At 42.5% G+C, this 21,050-nt stretch overlaps 1 protein-coding gene across 2 annotated transcripts in view; it reads right to left on the reverse strand.

Moving 5' to 3' along the window:
* ppfia2 (PTPRF interacting protein alpha 2) overlaps positions 1–21,050 on the reverse strand; it is a 57,836-nt gene that overhangs the window by 8,028 nt on the left and 28,758 nt on the right. The window contains exons 12-27 of one of the 2 annotated variants that reach the window (XM_069671348.1): positions 20,735–20,867; positions 20,391–20,608; positions 19,643–19,883; positions 17,123–17,152; positions 16,827–16,957; positions 15,834–16,015; positions 15,618–15,708; positions 9,958–10,039; positions 9,441–9,641; positions 5,599–5,661; positions 3,681–3,713; positions 3,423–3,598; positions 2,748–2,845; positions 2,462–2,637; positions 1,890–1,958; positions 25–181 (exon numbers count right to left, since the gene is read on the reverse strand). In XM_069671348.1, the coding sequence (XP_069527449.1) occupies positions 25–181; positions 1,890–1,958; positions 2,462–2,637; positions 2,748–2,845; positions 3,423–3,598; positions 3,681–3,713; positions 5,599–5,661; positions 9,441–9,641; positions 9,958–10,039; positions 15,618–15,708; positions 15,834–16,015; positions 16,827–16,957; positions 17,123–17,152; positions 19,643–19,883; positions 20,391–20,608; positions 20,735–20,867 (2,081 nt within the window). Of the gene's footprint in view, positions 1–24; positions 182–1,889; positions 1,959–2,461; positions 2,638–2,747; positions 2,846–3,422; positions 3,599–3,680; positions 3,714–5,598; positions 5,662–9,440; positions 9,642–9,957; positions 10,040–15,617; positions 15,709–15,833; positions 16,016–16,826; positions 16,958–17,122; positions 17,153–19,642; positions 19,884–20,390; positions 20,609–20,734; positions 20,868–21,050 lie in introns of those variants that run through there. The other variant, XR_011308722.1, reaches the window with a different exon arrangement.

The raw sequence follows: 21,050 nt of genomic DNA on the forward strand, positions 1-21,050 counted from the left end.
TGAGGTGCAGAGACAGACACTCACCATCAGGGGGCAGTCTTCTGGAGTGACCGGATGTTGCAGTGAGACGGAATCCAGCAGGGAGCGTCTCTGCCGAGCCGGGCATCATACTGATACCGTGAACGTCTCGGGGAGGGAACTGCCTCCTCCACGATGGACCCCGGAAGTCTTTGTCGTCACACTGACGGACAGAGAAACATCGTTCATGATGTTAGACTCAACGGTGAAATACAGTCAATTATAAGGGCTTATTAAACATGTTGGAACACTTGAACTGTTACAGTCTTTTCTTACAGTTTGAGTGTCAATACTTTTGGGGAGCAGGTTGTAAAAAAAGCTAACTATTTAACTGTTTATCGTTTAATTTAGCTAACAATTATTCATTACTGTTACTTAATCATTGGAACTGTTTGTAAGTTACTTTTAGCTAACCGTTTTTAACCTGTGTGCTTGCGTGTTAGCTAGTTTCAAGCACTCTTACATGACTGACAATAGTACGAAGTCTTCAGGTGTACAGCAGCCCTTTGCGGACATGCATCCATACATTTTATTTACTCCGTTTTCCTGTAATAACAAGTTATTTTAAGTTGTTTTTTAAGATCTTGACTTATTTTTCTTCTTATCTCGGGAAAACAAAGCTGGTTTTCCTATTATAGGGGATTAATCTGGCCTGTTATTTTGAGATGGTTAACGGGATATTTTCCCGGCGATCTAGAAAACTTAACAACAGGCTTGTCAGTGATATTACAGACCAGGACACGCCATGCTGCAATCGCCCACTCTTATGAGGTTAGTTGAGCCTGTTTCTATGTTTGTTTTGTGCTTTTACAACTCGGGCTAACTACGAGTTATGATCATCTGACGTTGCAATAAATAAAATAAATAAGTTGCGATCTCGAGAAAACGACCAGAAATAACTCGTCAATTAGATGTGTGGATACATGTCCGCTTCGGGCTTCCGTAGTATGTGGATACATAATAAATGAATGAGCTACATCCTTTACTCTAATTAAAAAGTACCTCTGGTTGAGAATCACTATTAACCAAACTAGAGTGTTCTTTTGTCATTACATTTGCAGTAACATGACATGTTTTCTCTTCCAAGTACGACGACATTAACTTTGAGAATAATTACTATGTTATGTTTTCAACTGTTATGTGGCTAATTTTGGGATGCTGGGATACTTTTATTCGGTGTATAAGACGCACTTCTGATACATTTGTTTTTCATCCAGAAAGTGGGCTGCAGCCTGTAAAGCAGTGCGACCAATATAGAAGCATAAAATGCAGAGAGACGTATGTTATTGTGTTCCGGTACTTTACTCAGACGGTGGCGCTATAATCGAGCCAAAGCTTCGTCACAGACATAAAACAGATGTTAGGCTGTAATTTGTGTGTGTTTTGAATGTGATTCAAAGTAAAATACATTTAAATAGTGTTGAAACTTGAATACATATTTCTATTAATAAAGCTATAGAAAACCTTTTTCCTTCTGGGATACCGCCAGGAACAGGCTGCGACTTATATTCCAGATTTTACGGTAAGTTCTTATTTATAGGATTTTTTCACCTTTAATAAAAAGTTCTGCATCTTTTATACCGGCTGGATATGTAGAAATAAAAAGATATGAAGGCCCTGTTATCTTCTCTAAATGAGTCTGAGACATTTAAATATGTAGTTTATATTTTAGTGCATTAATGATGCAGCACTGTCATTTTACTGGTCTGATGGAAACCTTCATTAAACAGCTTCAAATAACTATAACTTATTTTTAACCTTCTTGAATATTAATGAGGTAAAATGTAATTATAAAAAGATGCTTTTTTTTGTCGTCACATTTCAGCTCACAGTAACATGAGTTCAGTCGTGGGGGTGACATTTGCGCTCACCTCATCCAGTCTCCTGTCGGTGCCCAGAGCCAGCAGATTATTGTACTCCCGCTCCAGAATCTGACGTGCCTGAGGGAGAGAAATAAATAACAACACATACTGATTTGCACAAGGCCGGCTATTTTTAGCAGAACGGTAACAGAGGCAGCTGACACGTCGCGTTATTCGCACTGCATATCCGTTTTACCTGATTATGGATGAGATAAGCATTCACGGGGAAGCGTGCCAGAGTGACAGTTGGCAGATCCGCATGTTCTGATTTAGACTCGACCAGCTTTTTGAAGGCACACGTACCTCTACTGTTGGACTGGAGCTGGTGACAGATGATGTTTCTGTGCGTGTTCAGCACCTTTAAATTTAGCTTGACCAAAAAAAAACCCTTTACAAAGATTAAAAGTGTTCCCCCTGAAATCAGGTGCTTCCATATCCAGGGAGGAAAACGTAGAAGCACCCTCACATGGGTCTAACTTTTAAATTCAAAGCAGTTTGTTGCCGTTTCAAATCTTGAGTTGCAAAGAAAGTGTCACAGTTTTACCGCTCTAAAAAGGCAGGTGTGGGTGTAGCTGGACTACCTGAGTGTTTTGGTTGGGGATCTGGAGGAGCAGAGCCAGACTGCTGTAGTCGAAGTTGTCATCCAAGGCGACCAGAGCTCCGTGCACGCCGCTCTCCAGCAGGATGTTGGCGTAGTCCCTCAGGCCTATGCTCTGCACCCAGCGGATGACCCTCTCGTTGCTCCACACCAGCACGTCTGCAGAGACACGCACACAGAAACGTCATCTCTAAGCTCCACCTTTCCTTTGTTACAGCTTATTCTGGGTTGTTATGAAGCAGTTTAGTTTTTATTCTGTGTACTCTTGCCTCTCATTTCGTGCTGGCTGTGCTCCCTGCGTCTCTCCAGTTCTTTCCTGTCATAGTTGAGCTTCTTCAGACACATGATTCCATACTGTAAACTTGTTCTGGGGTCAGAAAACCACACACATGAAACAGTCATGTCCTCTGACACAAGAAGAAGACATCCATAACAGAGATAGTTACAGAAACTAATCCTTAAAGGGGGGGTATTATGCTAACTTCAAGCTTCATATTTCACTCTGTGATACCTGTGGAGTAGCTTAGCGTGCTCTGTGCAGGCCCTCATACAGCCTCTGCCTGAAACAACTCGGTCAGCTCTGTCCCTTTAGGAAACCCCGCCCCTACAAGCACACTTTCTTCTGATAGGTCAGCTCTCTGATGTCACAAAGTGCAGCATGTAGAAAAAACTGTGTGAAACCTGCCGTTCACAGCAGCCTGCAGACTGAGCTGAGAAGCCTGGAGATTACTCCAACATACTTTTACCGACAAGTTTGACACTTCACCCACGTTTAGTCTGAACATCCAACATTGTAACTTTATGTCTTAAAATGTGAAACAGCTTAATACCCCCTCTTTAAATACTTCAGTTTGAAGGTTTAAAATCAAAATAAGCTCCACCCCCTGTCGTGAAATTTAAATACTTTGCAGGATTTATTGTTTGCTAATGTCTTAGTCCAGTACCTGTGGAAGCTGTCCACCATTTTGAGGTGCACCCTCAGGTCCTTCTTGGTGAGGTGGTCCAGCATGCGCGCGTCCACCAGGCACTCCATGAAGTAGCTGCGGTACTGAGGTAGTCCTAGACTGGGCAGCCACTCGTTCCCTATCCACTCATGGTTCATGTCACCATAAGCTAGAGTCTGAGAGAAGAGGCAGATTCAGAACCTCTGATGCTTTAACCGGATACGTTCTTGTACTGTGTAGTGTGTTTGCGCGTCTTACCTGTGCCCAGCTGCCCTCTTCAGACTGCGACTTCTGATTGAAACAAGAAGAAAAAAGTACATTTATGAGAGACTCATCGCTTCTGATTGTTCTGTAACAAACCCTGCAGCTGCATCCATTCTGTCTCTTGATTGCAAGTAATGCTAAACCCCACTGATAACCCCGTGCTACACGTGACTCAGCAGTTTTATTCCCCTCTCTCGGAGTCAGAAGTGTCAAACGTAGTTGCTGCTAAATGTGTGGTTAGCTAAAGTTAAGTTTGGTTTCAGACTTCCAACATCTAAGAGAAATGGAGGAAGAGACGACATTCCTACAAACCTTGAAGTAACCGCACGCAGCTTTTAAGATGCTAAAAGGCTTGTGGAAGTCACTGCTGAGCAAGTTAAAAGGAGAGGAGGTTCACATCTAAATGGCATGTGGATTTGTCCGCGGGGGGGATCCTCAGATGCAGCCGGGGCCTGACAGTTTACATTTACCGTGCAAATGAAAAATGGTATAAAAAAGTTTGGCTTTAAAGTTCCTGGAGCCGGAAAAGGAGATTAAGCGCATCTGTTGTGATGTGCATAATGTGTGTTTGGCTTTATTAGGACAAATATCTTCAGTGGAATGTCTTTAGATGGGCCTCGTGAAGCAGTAAGAGCTGACACTTTCCACTGGGTCTCCTTAGAATTAATATGATTACGTGTTGCTAAGGGGTGAACGTATGAGTTTCGATCCAATTATTATCTAACGTTCATGTGATGTCACATCATGAAAACCCTGGGTGAAATACTGCAACATAACCGTCCTAGCTTGCACATTAGATCTCTCAAACTCATCAGCAAAGGGCAACTTTTTGCGGCGCTCGGTGTAGCCAGTATTTATGTGGGTGATTGATAAAAGACTTGAAGTCATTGTTTACAGTCCGACTTGAAACGTGGGAGTGAAGTAAGAGCGGAGAGACAATCCAGGGGCTGCATCCTTCGAAGGATGCGGACTACAGAGGATGCCGTCACCAAACACGGCCTAGCAACAGGTAGCTAGCGGGCTAACTAGCTGTCGTATCCATCATTGCTTAACTTCTCGCTGGCTCGATTGAGTTGAAACAAATACTTTTACATGTAAAGTGTATTAATCAGCTGTTTAAGAGTCCGCCATGTCGTTTGAATTGGCGTGCAATGAATGTCGGGATACGTTGGGCCAACGAAGGATGCGCCCGATGGATCCTTGGTGGCCCGGGAAAAGAAGGACAGCCTTCAACGCGAAGGATGCAGCCCCTGAATTGGGACACAGCTAACATCTACAAGCGGATTGTCATCTGCACTTACAGCAGACCATTTAAGCTTTATGATGATGTCTATAAATAGACAATGGCCATAGCTAGTTCAGGGATTGGATTACGGCCGATGCAGATCCCTTCTTCATTCACTCTCCACACACAAGCCGGCTGAAGCACAATTGGACGATACGACTAAAAACGGAAACCAGAGCGCTTTAGACACTGAAAGTATTGTCCCCTCGCCTACAGATTCTGTGTTTATATGCAAATATCTGTTTATAGACTTTAATCCTCATCAGGCTGACTCACTCATGTGCAAAACCTTTAAATAAATAGCCACAATTTCTGGTGAGATCTAATGATGAGTTTTGTGGGGTGTTTTAGTCACAGTCTAACAGCCTGAACTGACTCAATCGGCAACAATACAATGGCTAAATATAAACAGCTTGCATATCATTAACAGGATAGTTGACTAACGCTCCTCTAAGTAAAATAGAGTTTAAACGTAGTGTTGAAACAGTAACAGGAAAGATGTTAAACGATGCATGCCTTCTCCATCAGTCACCACCCAGCTCTGCAATCCTCCAGACGTCACTCTCAGACACACATGACTGACAGAGAAAGAAAAGGCTCAGCTGTAAAGGACACACGGGGACTGACCGTTTTGGAAGGGGCTGCCAGGGTCTCCATCTCCTCATGGGTCACCCACACATTGCCTGACGGCTACAAGGGGCGGAGCCCGAGAGACAGAGCAGCAGCGGGGTTGGTAGTAGAGGTCCGGTAGGAGGGGCAAGCAGTGTTAAAGAAGAAGAGCAGCACCACTGTAAGCCAATAGTGTTATAGCATCACAGTCAGATCATGAACTGGCCCCCTGAACCCGCCAGGGGTCAAAGGGCGTGTGCAGAGGACAAAAACACAACACAGTACAGCACAGAACATCCCAGATACATACAGAACATATAACAGTACAAGTAACAAGACAGAGGCCATGCACAACAAGGAAGACCAGATATATTAGTACCAACAACACCAACAGACACATAAACCCACTTTACCCATCCCTCTCCATCGATACATAAACAGTAAAGGGTCAGTTCACTCAAATTAATTAATTAGGTACTGCTCTATGGGTAATGGTACCCATAGTACATCCTGTCAGGAGTTTTAACAGGGACGATTTCTTCTGTTAAATAGTCCCAAAGAGGCAGCGGTGGAGGCAGAAATCTCAGCAGCGATTACTCACAGAAAACACAGGGCTGTTTTTTTTTCCAGATTTGTGTGAACTGCCCCTTTACTCCACCATAATGTTGTACTGTTTTTGCATCACTTTCGTATCAGCTGTGACTATCCCCGAGTCACTTCTTCCATGGGCGGGGGCTGATGCCAAGCTGTGATGACATACGCTTCAACCACAGCCTCACAGCAGGTGACAGCCGCCTCACGTGGCGCTGCGTGGGACCGAATCATGACTGTTTTAAAAGTCTCTCTGTGGTTAGCGTCAACAGCCTCTCTTGTTGGAGTTTCATCTGTTTGTACCTTTATACGGCTGTTTTAGTTTACTGTTCAAACTTCACATTAAAAGCTTTCCACTTGGGAAACAACTGGATGCTTTTATTGTGAAGAAATCACAGGAAATACAATGTTTGTAAAAAAGTTAGCGCTGCCATTCCTCATTAAAAACAGGTCAAACTGACGAGATGAGGACATATTCCATATTCACATGACGGCCATTTTTCTCATGTCACGGTCGAGGTGGGAAGCTCAACTTTTGAACTTATGGATAGCGAGGAATTCAGACATTTCTCATTGTATTGCATAACACAAATCATTTAGCACCAACCCTAGTTAAAGGAGTGGGTGAATGCTAAAGTTAGCTTTGGTGTGACGTTAGCTACTGGGCGTTGTTTCTACTTGAAATATGGCCGGATGTCCCTCCACATTTTCACTATGTAGATCGTCAGATTCCCTACATTTTATGACTTACAACCTTAAACACACCTATACAGTTTTTCAGTGTTTGAGCATCTCACCCTGAGTAAACAAGTTTAACTTTAGCTGTGCTGAGCAGTGGAAAAAAACATGCCTAAATTAGTGGTTTGGCTCTACGCAACTACCGTCCCTACTGTCGGGGGAAGATTACTATATCTCTATTACAAGATGCAGGACTTTGACCACTTCTTTCAGCATGTTTGCAGGCGATCCAGTTGTGATAGCCGTGGTTAAATCTCCAATAATTTCCCCTCTTTCAATTTTCTGCTCCATATAACCCCCCCACCATATTAAAAGCTCAGTTAACCCTCTCTGTTAAGCGTGGAGGGGGCTCTGAGTGCCTCTAGAGGCCGTCAAAGCCGGGGGAGTTTGCGATCAGACGTGTGGAGTTGCATGCTCTGTAATGAAAGTTTCATGAGGTGTGGAAGTGGAGCTAAGTGGTACATGAGAGGGGGAGGTAAAGGAGTGCTGCTAATGTTACTGTACAACAGAAGAACACAGAAAAAGGTGCAACAACGTGTGAGTTATGACTGCTGCATGCATAGGTAGTATTGTTCAGTTGCTAAAAACTTTAATGAGAGGGATTTATTTAACAGCGCACGACTTCTCATGTCTGCGTGATGTATGGCCTGCATTGTTTGTGAATGTGTACCTTCAGAGTAAAGCGTCTTAGTCCTTGCTCTGCAGTGTGAACCTTCACTATCAATAAAGAACAGCAGAGTCCTTAGGGGCTGTATGCAGTTACCATGAAAACGGGGCTATAAAAGCTTCTGTGTGCATTAAACAACAGGAGAGCTAACACGCTGGAGCAATGTTGTACAAACTCCCACTGTAATAGTCACTCACTTATCACAAAGACATCGAGATGAAGATAAAGATATAGCAGACAAATGTGCGGGGTGTGATCGGCTTATGGCTTTGTTTGCTAATCTTGGCTCGTTGTCACGCCAACACACGTGTCACCCATGTGTGGAGGCGTTGTTCATGTAAGCAGGGAGGAGATTCAGTCATACAAATGTTTGTCAGAGCTGCTCTGGAGGCTGAAATTATGTTAACCACTGATCCTGACTAAATTACAGTAAAGTCAAGTAAAACGGCTAGCTTAGCATGCTAGCATTGCCAAACTAGCAAACTAGCTTTAGGGAATAGTTTCTACATTTTGGGAAATAGCCTTCAAGAGAAATTTAAAGTGAAAGCATAAGATGAGAAATTGATGCTGCTCTCACGTCTATCTGCTCAGTATGAAGCTGAAACCCGCAGCATGTTAGCTTAGCTTAGCATACATTTTAGAAACAGAATGGAAATCTAGTCTAGCTCTGTTTAAATTATCACAAAATTAGGATTAAGATGAGAAATGACGCTGCTCTCATGTCTCTCTGCTCAATATGAAGCTAAATCCAGCAACATGTTAGCTTAGCTTAGCATAAATTTTAGAAACAGGATGGAAATGTAGTCTAGCTCTGTTTAAATTCTAACAAAATCAGGATTATGATGAGAAATGATGCCGCCCTCACGTCTATCTGATCAATATGAAGCTAAAACCAGCAGCATGTTAGCTTAGCTTAGCATACATTTTAGAAACAGGGTGGAAATCTAGTCTAGCTCTGTCTTGATATCACAAAATCAGGATTACGATGAGAAATGATGCTGCCTTTACGTCTGTCTGCTCAATATAAAGCTAAAACCAGCAGCATGTTAGCTTAGCTTAGCATACATTTTAGAAACAGGATGGAAATCTAGTCTAGTTCTGTTTAAATTCTCACAAAATCCGGATTACGATGGGAAATGACGCTGCTCTCGTGTCTCTCTGCTCAATATGAAGCTAAAACCACCAGCATGTTAGCTTAGCTTAGCATAAATATTAGACACGGTGGAAATCTAGTCTAGCTCTGTCTAAATCTCACAAAATCGGGATTACGATGAGAAATTATGCTGCTCTCATGTATATCTGTTCAATATGAAGCTAGAACCTGTAGAATGTTAGCTTAGCTTAGCACAAATATTAGACACGGTGGAAATCTAGTCTAGCCCTGTCTAAATCTCACAAAATCGGGATTACGATGAGAAATTATGCTGCTCTCATGTATATCTGTTCAATATGAAGCTAGAACCTGTAGAATGTTAGCTTAGCTTAGCATAAATATTAGAAACAGGGTGGAAATCTAGTTTAGCTCTGTCTAAGTCTCACAAATTAGCTTAACAGAGTGCTCTTAAACTCATTATTAACAAATAAAAAAGGGTTTTGGGGAAATTTTTATACTTTTTGACATAGCCAGGCTAGCAGTTTTCCCTTGTTTCAAGTCATTGTTCTAAGCTAACAGGCAGGCAGTTATTTCAGCTTCATATTGAGTTGACAGGTGTTACAGAGGTATTGATTGTTTGATCTAATTTTCCAAAAGAAAGCAAGTATTGCTTTGCTCCTTCTTCCTCCTGATCAGCTCTGTCTCCAACAAACATTTGTACATCTAAAATTCCCCTCTCTGTCCACGTTCCCATATATCTGCACAACTCACGGTTCTGGAGGTGGGCGGGGCCGAGGGGCTGGTGAGGGAGACCATTTCCTGGATAGCCAGGCGGAGTTTGAGCCGATGTAGTGGGTTACTGATTCCGATTTCTCTCTGGATCTCGGTGTCGGAGAGGGCCGACATGATGGCTCCGCTCTTCACGTTGGCACGACACGCCGCCACGTACCAGGCCGGCATTCCCAACCAGAGCTGTACCACACAGAGAGGTGAGAAGAGAATGAGGACTAGGTTGAAAGTAGAGCTAGATAGTCAATGATCATCAGCAGGAGAAATCCATTATAAGGCACATTTAACTATCATAAATCATTAACAAGAATGTTGTGGTCTGGGATTGGTTGTAGGTCAATTATGAATTGGCTGTAGGTCATCTGCTGACCATTAGGGGGCAGAAGAGTTAAGTGTAACAAGAGTAACACTAATGGGTTTTGACATGCAGCTAAAAGTATGTTGCAGTTGAGTAAATTACCACAAACAAAAATTAGCTCGTTAGGATGGCTCTACTTACCTCCAGCCAGGCTACAACTGTGGGACCGTCCCATTGGGCGAAAGGTAAACCCTTTCTCCTGGCCTCCTCCAATAGCTCGTGTCTGGAGGCGGGGACAGAGGACACCTTGCATGAACGCGTGCACTCCAACATCATAATAAACACACATTTTCTCATTCTAATACAACACCACATCCTCTGAAACTCTCACATACTCATTCCTGCACAGCTTTATTCATAAACCCCTGCAGCACCAGGCAGCGTGTGTGTGTGTGTATAGTACATGAGAGGAGAGTACTCATACACATTTTATCTCGCAGTCCAGCCTGTACACTAAGAGAGATTTATCATTCATCTCTGTGCTGCCTGAGAGCGGAGGACACCAACACACAACTGTAGCTACATTCACAGAAACACTCATACACAGGCTTTATATTACTAAACTTATGAAAGGATTCCTGATTCCCTAATCCCACTGATAACATTTGTTCCTGTCATACACGTACAGTATTTCTGATGTTACACTTACTGCTTGTAGAAAGTAGGACTAGCCCTGTATGACCTTTAATTCTTTACAGATTGTAATAGAAAAGTGGAAGTTAACGCCGTTAGCAAACAAAAAAGTGTTTATATTCTTAGCTAGTCTGGTGCATGTTTCCTCACCACTGCAACAAATGTAATTCCATTAATGCAACGTAAGACTCTTGACCTTGAAACTGCAGTTGATTAATAAAACGAAGCCACAACAAAAGGAGCAAATCAAGCTAGCTCAAGCTAATTTGTACAAGGACCTTTAGGTGACATTTTCTGTCACTATTTTTTGTAAAAATGTGCAACATAAACGAATGTCAAAATCCCTCAAACGTTGCTAATGTACAGTTAGTAAATTCTGCTGTTAGGGGTCTCTCAATCAAACAACAAAAGACAGTTTGATGGAGTTGCGTGGGAGTAGCGTGGGATCTTTATTGTTGACTATATTGTTTAACAACCACCATTGCAAATGAAAGTCTTTCTAAGGTGACTCTGAAAGAATTTTCATGGAGGAGGGACGTTTTATGTATATTTATTAATGTTCCGTCATTGTTAGGAATTAGCCTCATGTAACTTTAGCTAACATAAACAATTAGCCGACTTCCTTCCTCTCTCTGTGATGTCTCACCTGGAGTTTCTTGTGTTTCCCCGGACTAACATTTTAACGCACCTTTATCCAGAATAAAATTACATATTAAATTGAATTTAAACATTTAAAGCTCCTGTGAGGAGTTTTTATCTGGTTATGAAACAGACTGAAATTAATTCTGATGACTCTAAATGAGCTACAAAAGCAAACCAGACTTGATTGATTATTTCTATAGTTATTTTTAATGCCTGAAACCGCTGGTGGGGGGGTAGGTGTCAGGTGAATCGATTAACTGCACGCTGCCTTTGTTTACATTTTCCAGGGCAAACATTTAAGGTGAGTGATAGGCTGTTAATAACCACCACTTAAGCATGTACAGGATTAAAATCAGCAAAGAGATAAGAGGTGCTGCTTTGTCCACAGGGGGCGCCAAAATCAACACAAACCAAATGTTCCTCACAGGAGCTTTAATGTGGGAATGTTAATTTGCCGTGGACTGTCTCTGTAATGCAAATCTGGATTCAGATGCTGCTTAAAAATGTTTCAATATTTAGAGGACTTCGGCTGGGGCACTGTATGTGCTCTCTGAGTGCACTTCTGGAAGTCTCTGTGCTAAACACAGTGCCTGCTGAAGCTGGACACGACACTGCTAATCTAAGTAAAATTGTGCAATTTATCCCAGTTTAGCCACTCAGAATCGAATCTGCTTATGCTCTTGTTGATGCAGTTTTGCAATCATGCCGCATTGTATTTTTAAAAGCAACTTTCCTTCCTGTCGTCTGAGCTGCGCTGCATGTTTTTCCGTTAAAGTAAGAGTTGAAGAGTAAAGTAAGAGGGCTGAGAGAGATTATGTTTAGAGAGCTGCACTGAGCAACGATGCCACTTTACTCAGCAAGCTGTAAACGCTTCTTATTGACAAAAAGCAGCAAATAGCCGCTCTTTGCTGTTTGTGCACAGAGCTATTTGTTTGGAGCTGAATCCTCCCACACTCGGCGAGACACAGAGAACTCACAAACAGCCTGAAAATGCCGGACAAACAGGGGACCGAGAAACACACTCGTACTCACGCCCACACACCAAACATAATACAGTTTTTTATCCTATTTAGTGAACACATTTCATAACAAAAACTCTGAATAAACAACACTTTCCCTGAGCACTTTGTCAAAGAACTTGACAAACAGAGAGAGTGGGCTTAGTAAGAAACGTCGTACATGTAGCGTTAAAGGCCTCAGTACAGTGAAAGGGCACTTAAACACAGCAGGAAATGTGTTCATCCAAACACAGCCAGGTACAGTCACTGTGTTATCTATCCAGCACATGGGGAGATAGCTCATGTTTTATGTTCAGGTCGGGTCTAATGCATGGAGAAAAATACATCCACTGAACATAGCTGGGGGAAAAGGGAAGTAAGGAAACAGTTATGGCAAATCATACAAACAAAAAAAGAACATTTTGACATTCCCATAACCAGAAGTTGCAGCTGGTTATTTCACACAAATAGATAGAGACACATAAAAGGAGAGGAAGACATTCCAGGTGTGAAAATTAGGCCCCAGTTTTAGCGGCGGCACATTCTCTGTCCAGCCATGGATGCAGCTGCCATTGAACTGTAAAAAGGGGGGAAGAAACGTCTTCAGATGGTAAATGGGAAAAGAAAGAGAGAGCGCAATGGCGTCAGTAACAGCCATGAAGGATAGATAGATAGATAAATACGAGACGTCAGCTTTGGCACTGGTCGTTTCGGGAGAGGGCGGATGATGGCGGACAGACAGGAGAGATGGCAGACAGGGCAAATATGGCTGAGACAATATCCAGGAGGTCAGTTATACATCCTCACAACTTACCCGCTTTTGTTAGAGTCAAAGGATGATGAGAGGGAGAGGAAGGGGGGGAGAGAGGAGAGAGTCAGAGAGCAAAGAAGGGAGAGAGAGAGAGAGAGAGAGAGAGAGAGCGACGGGGAGACAAAAGTACACAAAATGTTAATGAGTTAAAAAGGCAATTAAAGATACGGCTCTAAACAAAAACAGACACACATTCACGCACGTTTATCTCACAAATGGAGGACATTCGTTTACAGGAGCATCTGTAGACCGGTCAAAAATATGTCGTCTTCTACAATGCAGTCTTGATCACATCTCGTGCAGCAGAGGAAATGAGAAATGCACTGAAACACAGCCTTACATTCAAATGCTCAGATACATTCAGATACATCGTCGGTACCTCTCCAAGAAAAACAAAACAAAAACAACAACAATGAGACCACAGCGGTTTTGATCGATCAAGATGCTGAAATGGAAAAGAGTGCAGGCAGCTTAACAATGGCATGCTGTGTGGAGGAGGAGGAGGAGGAGGAGGAGGAGGCGCCAAGATGCAAGGTGGTGGTGAGGCCTTAATCCCGGACACTGCTATGAAGAAGTCGGTGCAGTGGAAGAGAAACAACACATCTGTCAACATACAACCAACAATACTCGCTATCGACCAACTACATGGGAGGCAAAGTTAGTCGTCATGACCACTCAATGTGCACTTCGAGCAAATGACATTCATCATTTGGCACCGGGGCATGGCAAATGCACACACACGCACGCACACATAGAAATACATTCTGCAAAACTCCTGGTGAAAGATTATCTTCCCCCTTTTCCTGTAGGGCAGAAAACACCCCACCTGACTGTGAGTGGAGTAATCTAAGGGCGGTATGTGCTAATAAAGCCATTTGTTGACTATTTTCACATGGCGGCCATTTTCTTCTGACATCACGCATTTTTTTTAAACACAGCAAATCTGACAAATTATCATTTCACAGCTTCTTGATTGATCAGCAACTGACAAGGCTCAGATAACTCATCAACGAGCGTTAGATAACAGCTAACGTTAGCGTTCAACCACTTCCTGGCTAACATTACTATAGGCCTATGCTACGAATGTAGCGAATTTTGTAACCCTACCGAGTGGAAAAGATAGTTAGAAAGTAGCTCAATTAAAACGCTAACGTTAGCATTCAACAACTTCCTAGCTAAAATAACTATAGGCTAAGCTAGTAATGCATGCTTTTCCTTTTGAATTGTGTAAACCTACCAAGTGGAAATGATAGTTATAAAGTGCTAACATTAGCATTCAACCACTTCCTGGCTAACATTGCTATAAGCTAGGACTGTATGCTATTCCTGCCATATTGTGTAACCCTACTGGGTGGAAATGATAGTTATAAAGTGACTGAATCAAAATGCTAATGTCAGCATTCAACAACCTCCTACCTAAAGTGACTATAAGCTAGGACTGAATGCTATTCCTGCCATATTGTGTAACCTTACTGGGTGGAAATGATAGTTATAAAGTGGCTGAATCAAAATGCTAATGTCAGCATTCAACAACTTCCTACCTAAAATGACTATAAGCTAGGAATCCATGCTTTTCCTATCGAATTGTGTATGTTTCTAGCTAACGGAAATGTCAGCTAGAAAGTGGTTGAATGCTAACTTTAGCTGTTGCCTACCATTAGCATTCAACCACATCCTCGCTGTAGCTATATCGCACTGCTGTTTCGTATGTCTTGTAAACATAAGGAATCTGACAAATGGATGAACATGGTCAACCGACAAGGCGATGTATAGTGAAAATGTTTGGAGACATTGGGCCCAAGGTAAAATAAGATCTTTAATAACCCATTTGCTACCATTAGAAAACAGCTAATGTTAGCGTACAACCACTTGCTAGCTAAAATCTTCGTTAGCAAGAAAGACACTCTACAATAGGAAAGGTGTAAATTCATTCTGAAATATCAATGTACATCTTTGACATGCTTAAGCCTGAAACAAACAGATTGTGTCATGCAACACTATCAAACTGTAACGCTAGCTTGGGAGTGGTTGAATGCTAACACACGCTTTTGTCTGACTGTAGCTATTGGGTTATCTAGTTTGACCTCAAAATCTGGCTTGATGTCCTTCCAGATTTTCTCTTGTTTTTTTCAGTTGCTGATTAACTGGGAAGCAGTGAAATAAAATAAAAAGTCTGATTTCTTACATTTCCACCTCCTAAAACCTGGAACATTCCAGCAGGAAATGAAAACTGCTTTTGAGCTTCCTAACCTGAGCGAGACATCAGAGGAAAATGTCGCTGATGCTGTGTGAATATAGCGAATAGCTTCCACATCGACAATGTAGCTTTGTGAGATTAATTGTGCTCTAGCCTGGATCAATAGTCTGACTTTGGCTCTGTGAGTGAATACAGTGAGGCTGATCCAGCTTCTGCTTACTATTGATCCTGTTCTCAGTGTGGGTTATGGTATTACGTACAATACAGCCCTGCTTTAACAGAGGCTGAGAGCTAAAGGTAAACACACGGGGTGGCAGGTTATTGCCTCTCTCTGTGTGACATACGGCTATATGCCTTCCAAACACAATACTACTCCTAAAAATGACCGTGAACTTAATGTGGCCATTTGTAGAAGAAGATTTATCAAACTGTGTCTGTGTATGAGAAGCCCCCTTAAAAGGACTGTTTAGATGTCAGGGGGGAAGTTTCGTTTCGATGCGGCTCTTTGGACAAAGCTTACTTCTTTTTCAACCTGCGGTCCTTCTCAGCCTGAGTTCCCAGCTTGCCCACCCCCATGTCCTGGCCTGCCATGTCTGGGTCCATAAAGGTCGCTGAGAGAGGAGGAAAGACACAAGATATCAGTAAAAACAATCTGATAAGTAACCCTTATTGTTTTTTTTAGCAAAACGAAACAGTGCAGATTAAAGGGGAAATATAGCATTTTTCTAGTACCCACCGTGTGGATCTACCATGACCTGTCTGTGTGCTAGATGGGCCAGTCTGCCTTTCTCCTTCTTGCCAAACAGCCGCCCAATGGAGGATTTGATGCCCTTCTTCTTTGGCTGTTTGTGGAGGGAGTCCTGGCTGCTGGCGACGCTGCTCAGTGCGCTGGCCTCCGCCTCCAGAGAGGCCACGATCCTGAGGACACAAACAGAAAACACAGCTTAAAGAGTTGTCAGTAGTCTTAGGCTTCATGTGATATCCTTAGGTTTCTCAAAGGTCAAAATGGTTACACTGTCATTAGAAGTTTAGACTTATACTAACAAGGGAACTCAGAGACCGCACAGCCAATTGTCCAGTCTTCTACTGTATTTGTTTTGTTGCACCACACCATTGCACCAGTCACATAAGCGCCCACATTTGAATGGGTTCTTCCTTTGCCCATGTCAAACCTTTCCACCAAATTTCATTAACATCTGATGAGTAGTTTTTCCATAATCTTGCTTACTAACAGACGAACAACAGACAGCGAATGTTCAGTACACTTGATAGCCACCTAACCCTACTATTTCATACATTTCTTGCTGTTCTTCCTTTGTTCTTGTCCTTTCAAGAAAGACTTTTCACCATGGCGGTATCTTTGGAAGTATTTGTTGCTTTCCCAACTTCATGTTCGAGCTTATTTGTTCGTGCCAGTTACAGCGGCCTCATTTGAATACTGTTGCTTGTGATTTAAGTTTGAAAAAGCACCCTGATTATCTCTGCGTTTGCTAAAAATGATACAGAGCAAAATTGCAGCTAGATTGGAAGCTTCTAAGTGGGCAATAAACCATCTCATTTACATCCAAGACAAAAACGGGCAGAGATGTAAGATGACGACACCATCTGAAGTTCAGAACATCAGAGCTAATATTCAACGAAGAAAGAAGCTAATTCACATCTAAAAAAGGAAAACTCTTTAACTCCAAAACTACTCCACATAACGAGTGTTTGTTCAGCGCGCTCTTACCCTCGTGCGTCGTTGTGCGAGGAGGCTGGCAGTGTGTGTGTCATTCGGACGGTGCGCGGCGTCGGAGGGGGGGACGTCTCGCACTTGATGGTGGCCTTGTCCTCGCGGCCGTCCTCGTCCACCGCCGCTATCTGAAGGAGGAGGGCGAAGAACCGGACGTTAGACGTGACCCTTGGACACTAATAAACCACCCATTTCTCTAAGGTGTCATTACAGCAACCATAATATTAAAGTGCATTCAGGGGAATTGATGGTTTAATATTATTCAGAGCAGAATATGTTGAGTGTGCGCGTACCTTTCTCCTGTGTTTCCTCAGATCACTGGGCTGTAGGGCAGAAACAACATGTTAATTCACGGACAGAACAGCTGCATGTTGGTAATAAATTGAAGGCTAGTGGCTCATTAATACAAATATCTTACACCATTAGATGCTCATGAAGCTTTACCCAATACCAGAGCATCAATGCACAGCTCAATACAGAGAAAAAGACGGGTCAGTAAGTCATTTGTGCGATCAATAAAATCAAAGCTGTACAAAAGGACGCACCTCCTCTCATGGGACGATGTAGGAATATTCTTACAGGTATTTTTGTCACATCTGCAGCGCTCGAGCCTTTAAGAAAGTCTTGAATATTATTGTCTATTCTTAGAGGAACTGGAGGCCATCCCCTCTGACACCTGCGCCGCACGATGACAGCTGACAGAGCAGCACAGCTTCTGCATGCTGACTTAATGCAGCAGGTCGTCAAATATTGATGTCTTCTCTGGCTGTAAAGCTGAACACGCACAGATACTATAAAGGAAGAGCCTTGACAGAGCTGAGTTTGAATCCTCATACGGAGGTTCTGCCTACTTAATGCATAACGTGCTATAGATGTATTTTCACAAGGAGGGAGAAATATCTCATACACAATACATCCCTCTACTGAAAAACATGCTACATCTCTATAAATACATCTCAAATCTCTGAAAGTATCAGACTTAGTGAGCAGAGACTAAAAACTAAAACTAAAATGTTGCTGTTTGACACAATGACGGTAAATCCCCCAAGTTTCTGGCTGTCAATCACACAGCTACAGACTGAAATTAGACATTTTTTGTCACACAAGCTATAGCTAATGCAAAGTCACTACACTTATAATCAGTGTGAGAGCTCTGACACCTTATTAGATTCAAGCCGGTGACATTTTACCTCCTAAGTACATGTTCTAGTGATGCAGAAGAGACATGATTGTAAAGGTCACAGTATAGATTGAAAACGAGTGTTTTTAACTACAGATTGACTCGATTTTATATTCAAAAGAAGTGTTTTAAACACAAACAAATGAAGTCAAAAGGTCAGGCTCAGGTCGTCATTATGACTCTATTGAACACCTGCCGAAGTCAAGACAGGTTGTGTTGTTAGCGGTTTCATGAACCTGTTGTTGTACACCTGCTTTTCTGTGCGAGTGCCTGAAGTACAAGTTCAAGATTTACCCACTTTGTTCAACATTATCTTTTAGCTTTTATCCTTATTGGTCGTGTCACGTTTCCTGACTTTCCAAATATTTACTTCAGACATTGAGCGAAAAAAGTTCTATTGTTAGAGTTTATAAATAGACATGTTAAGTGCATATCTTTCTATTTTTAACATATTAGTCTTGTTTTTTTGTTCTGTTCGTTTTTTCCACAGACTGTATAAAAAGATGGACGACATGACAGCTCCCTAAAAGTGAAGCCAAACCCTCTCTATCACCCCCTGCTGACTGGCTGCAGTATAGGTCATAAAGCCCGCCTCCTCCATGTTAACAGATGGGACATGAGTCAAACTATAAAATCAAAATACACGTCCGATACATTTTTCTCAAACATGGTTTCTGTCATTATAGTTAGTTGTTATCATGCTGATTTACGTCCAAGTGTTCATTTTTCTGACAAGTTTATTTTTAATAAGTTATTTGATGCTGTCAAAATGATGATTGACAGCTCTGTTGACAAATTTGGCTCCTGCAGCCGATCAGTTCCGGGTGAGCAGACTAGAGGACGATCCGCGAGTAGAAACGTAACTGAAACAATCACTCCAGTCATTGAAGTTTCCATACCTGTGAACTTTAACCTCAGACCAACACAGAGAAGCTGTTCTGCTGTTAAACACGCCAGCGTGCGGGATTCTTGCTGTTTTTTCGGTAAGTTAAGTGTGTGTTTGGGTTAGTGGAACTGGCTACAGACTCTGGCTCCATATGACGTCACCATCGCAAGATGGCAGCGCCTATCACAGGGGCTATTTTGGCATCAATTTCGTACAATGAGAGCAGATGGAGATGCGTCGTCAATCTATATATACAGTCATTGTTTTTTTCTTTTAAATAAAATAATCTGACTAATTTGGTATGTTACACAACTGGTCTCATTTTCATAAAGTCTTGGAAGTTAGTACATATCATTACAACACTATAACAGTACATTAAAAAACATTCTTATAAACATGGTGGGATCGCAGAACCTGTCCCAAACCTTTCAAGAAGCGTTCATTAGCAAAAACAGATAAACGCCATTCTGGAAAAATATGATATATGATATGATAATAATATTTATTTTTAATAAAGTTATATTTTTTAAGACACCTCTACTTTGTTATGTCATTTCAACTTAGTCAGAGCCACCAACCTTCAGTCTGATTTATATTACCTGGAGTAAACAATAAAAAAATAAGAATGAACTCTTCAAATGTTCATAACAATACCGTACCCATCAGTGCGGCTCCTCTAACCGTTAAACACATTAATAGATTTATACATAGGCTGTGTTAAAGGGTTGGTGGTAATATGCAACACACCAGTGTCATGACCCCCATGCGCTCCATATCTCGCGCTGGGCTTCGAGGATCCAGTTTGGGCGTGGAGTGTCCGCTGGGTGGGGAGGAGGAGGCCAGCGAGGAGGCGGTGGCTGAGGCAGTGATGGAGGCTCCGTGGTGGTGCATGCGAGCCAGGTTCAGGCCCTCGAGGCTGACGCTGGCGACTCGGTTTTCTATCTCCTCCGCCCGCAGCTCCGTCGACTCCTTCTCCTCCTGGATGAGCCTTGGAGGACACGGTAGAAAAATGACATCAGCAGGTTTTCTTTGCAAGATTTTGCAGTAAAAAGCTTGTTAAGTAAAAGTAACAGTGATTTAAGATAGCTGACTATTTTTATGTCCTGGACAGCATGGTATAAGTATCGCTGCTACAGAGTCTAAGGAGGTCTTTGAAGGATTTCTGGAGATCTGTTGTACAAATCCCATTAAACACCTGCAGTATAAGGCTAACTAACTAATTAAAGGCCACAGTGGGGAGATTAAAAGGCTAAAAGTCAGGTCATTAGTTTCAACACACTCAGGATCTAACTTTGTAATTAACTGAGAGCACGACTCCTTGGATTCATGATCACTATCTGAGATTTAAATGGACTGGGGATGTAAATTAGCTAAGACCAAAAGGAACATTAAGAGCCCTTGATATAAAGAACCGAGTAAAGTTCCACCTGGGGTTATAAATACGGGAATCCTCCTCCCTGTTATATGAAATTAATAATGTGTGTGTGTCAGGTACCGAATCTCCTTGTTGATGGCGTCCAGCTGCTCCTGCAGCATCATGGCCAGAGTTTGTGCGTCAGAGTGGCCGCTGGGCGACAGCAGGTCCATGGAGCTGAACAACGTTTCCCTGTCGTCATCGTCGATGTCCGACATCTCCGTGTCGCTCTCGAAGTGGTGGCCTCCCAGAACCCCGAGCTGCTGTGAGCGCCATTCATGCTCCCCAAGAGATTTGGCCTGTTGATAATAAATACCACAACACACATTAAGTTCTGATATAGTTAAATTCATTTAAGGGAATTAAAGGCAACTGAAAACCTTTTCTTCTTATTTCCAGGCAACGAGAAAGACTCCCTGGCTCACCTTGGGTTCTCGCAGACCCATCCGACCTCTCCTCGGCCGGCGGATGACCTTTGCCGAGCGGTAGTGGTCCGACTGGGTTTCAGCCAGAGATCCCAGCGAGAACCTGAGCTCAGCTGACGTATCCAGATGAGACCTGAAAACAAGTATAATCAGCAATACTACATCTCAAGTTACCTGCCTAAAATAAAACCTCTCTGGGAATTTGCTTTGAAGCTAACGCAAAATTGGAGACACAACAAAAAAAGTTATGGTAATGTTCACAGTTCTGCAGACAGTAAACTAATCATTTCTTGTGTTTGGGTACCTAAAGCGGAGC

The sequence above is a fragment of the Semicossyphus pulcher genome, unplaced genomic scaffold (genome assembly GCF_022749685.1).
Source record: "Semicossyphus pulcher isolate SPU_LCO1_2020_fin unplaced genomic scaffold, fSemPul1.0.p SCAF_20, whole genome shotgun sequence".
Lineage (NCBI taxonomy): Eukaryota > Metazoa > Chordata > Actinopteri > Labriformes > Labridae > Semicossyphus > Semicossyphus pulcher.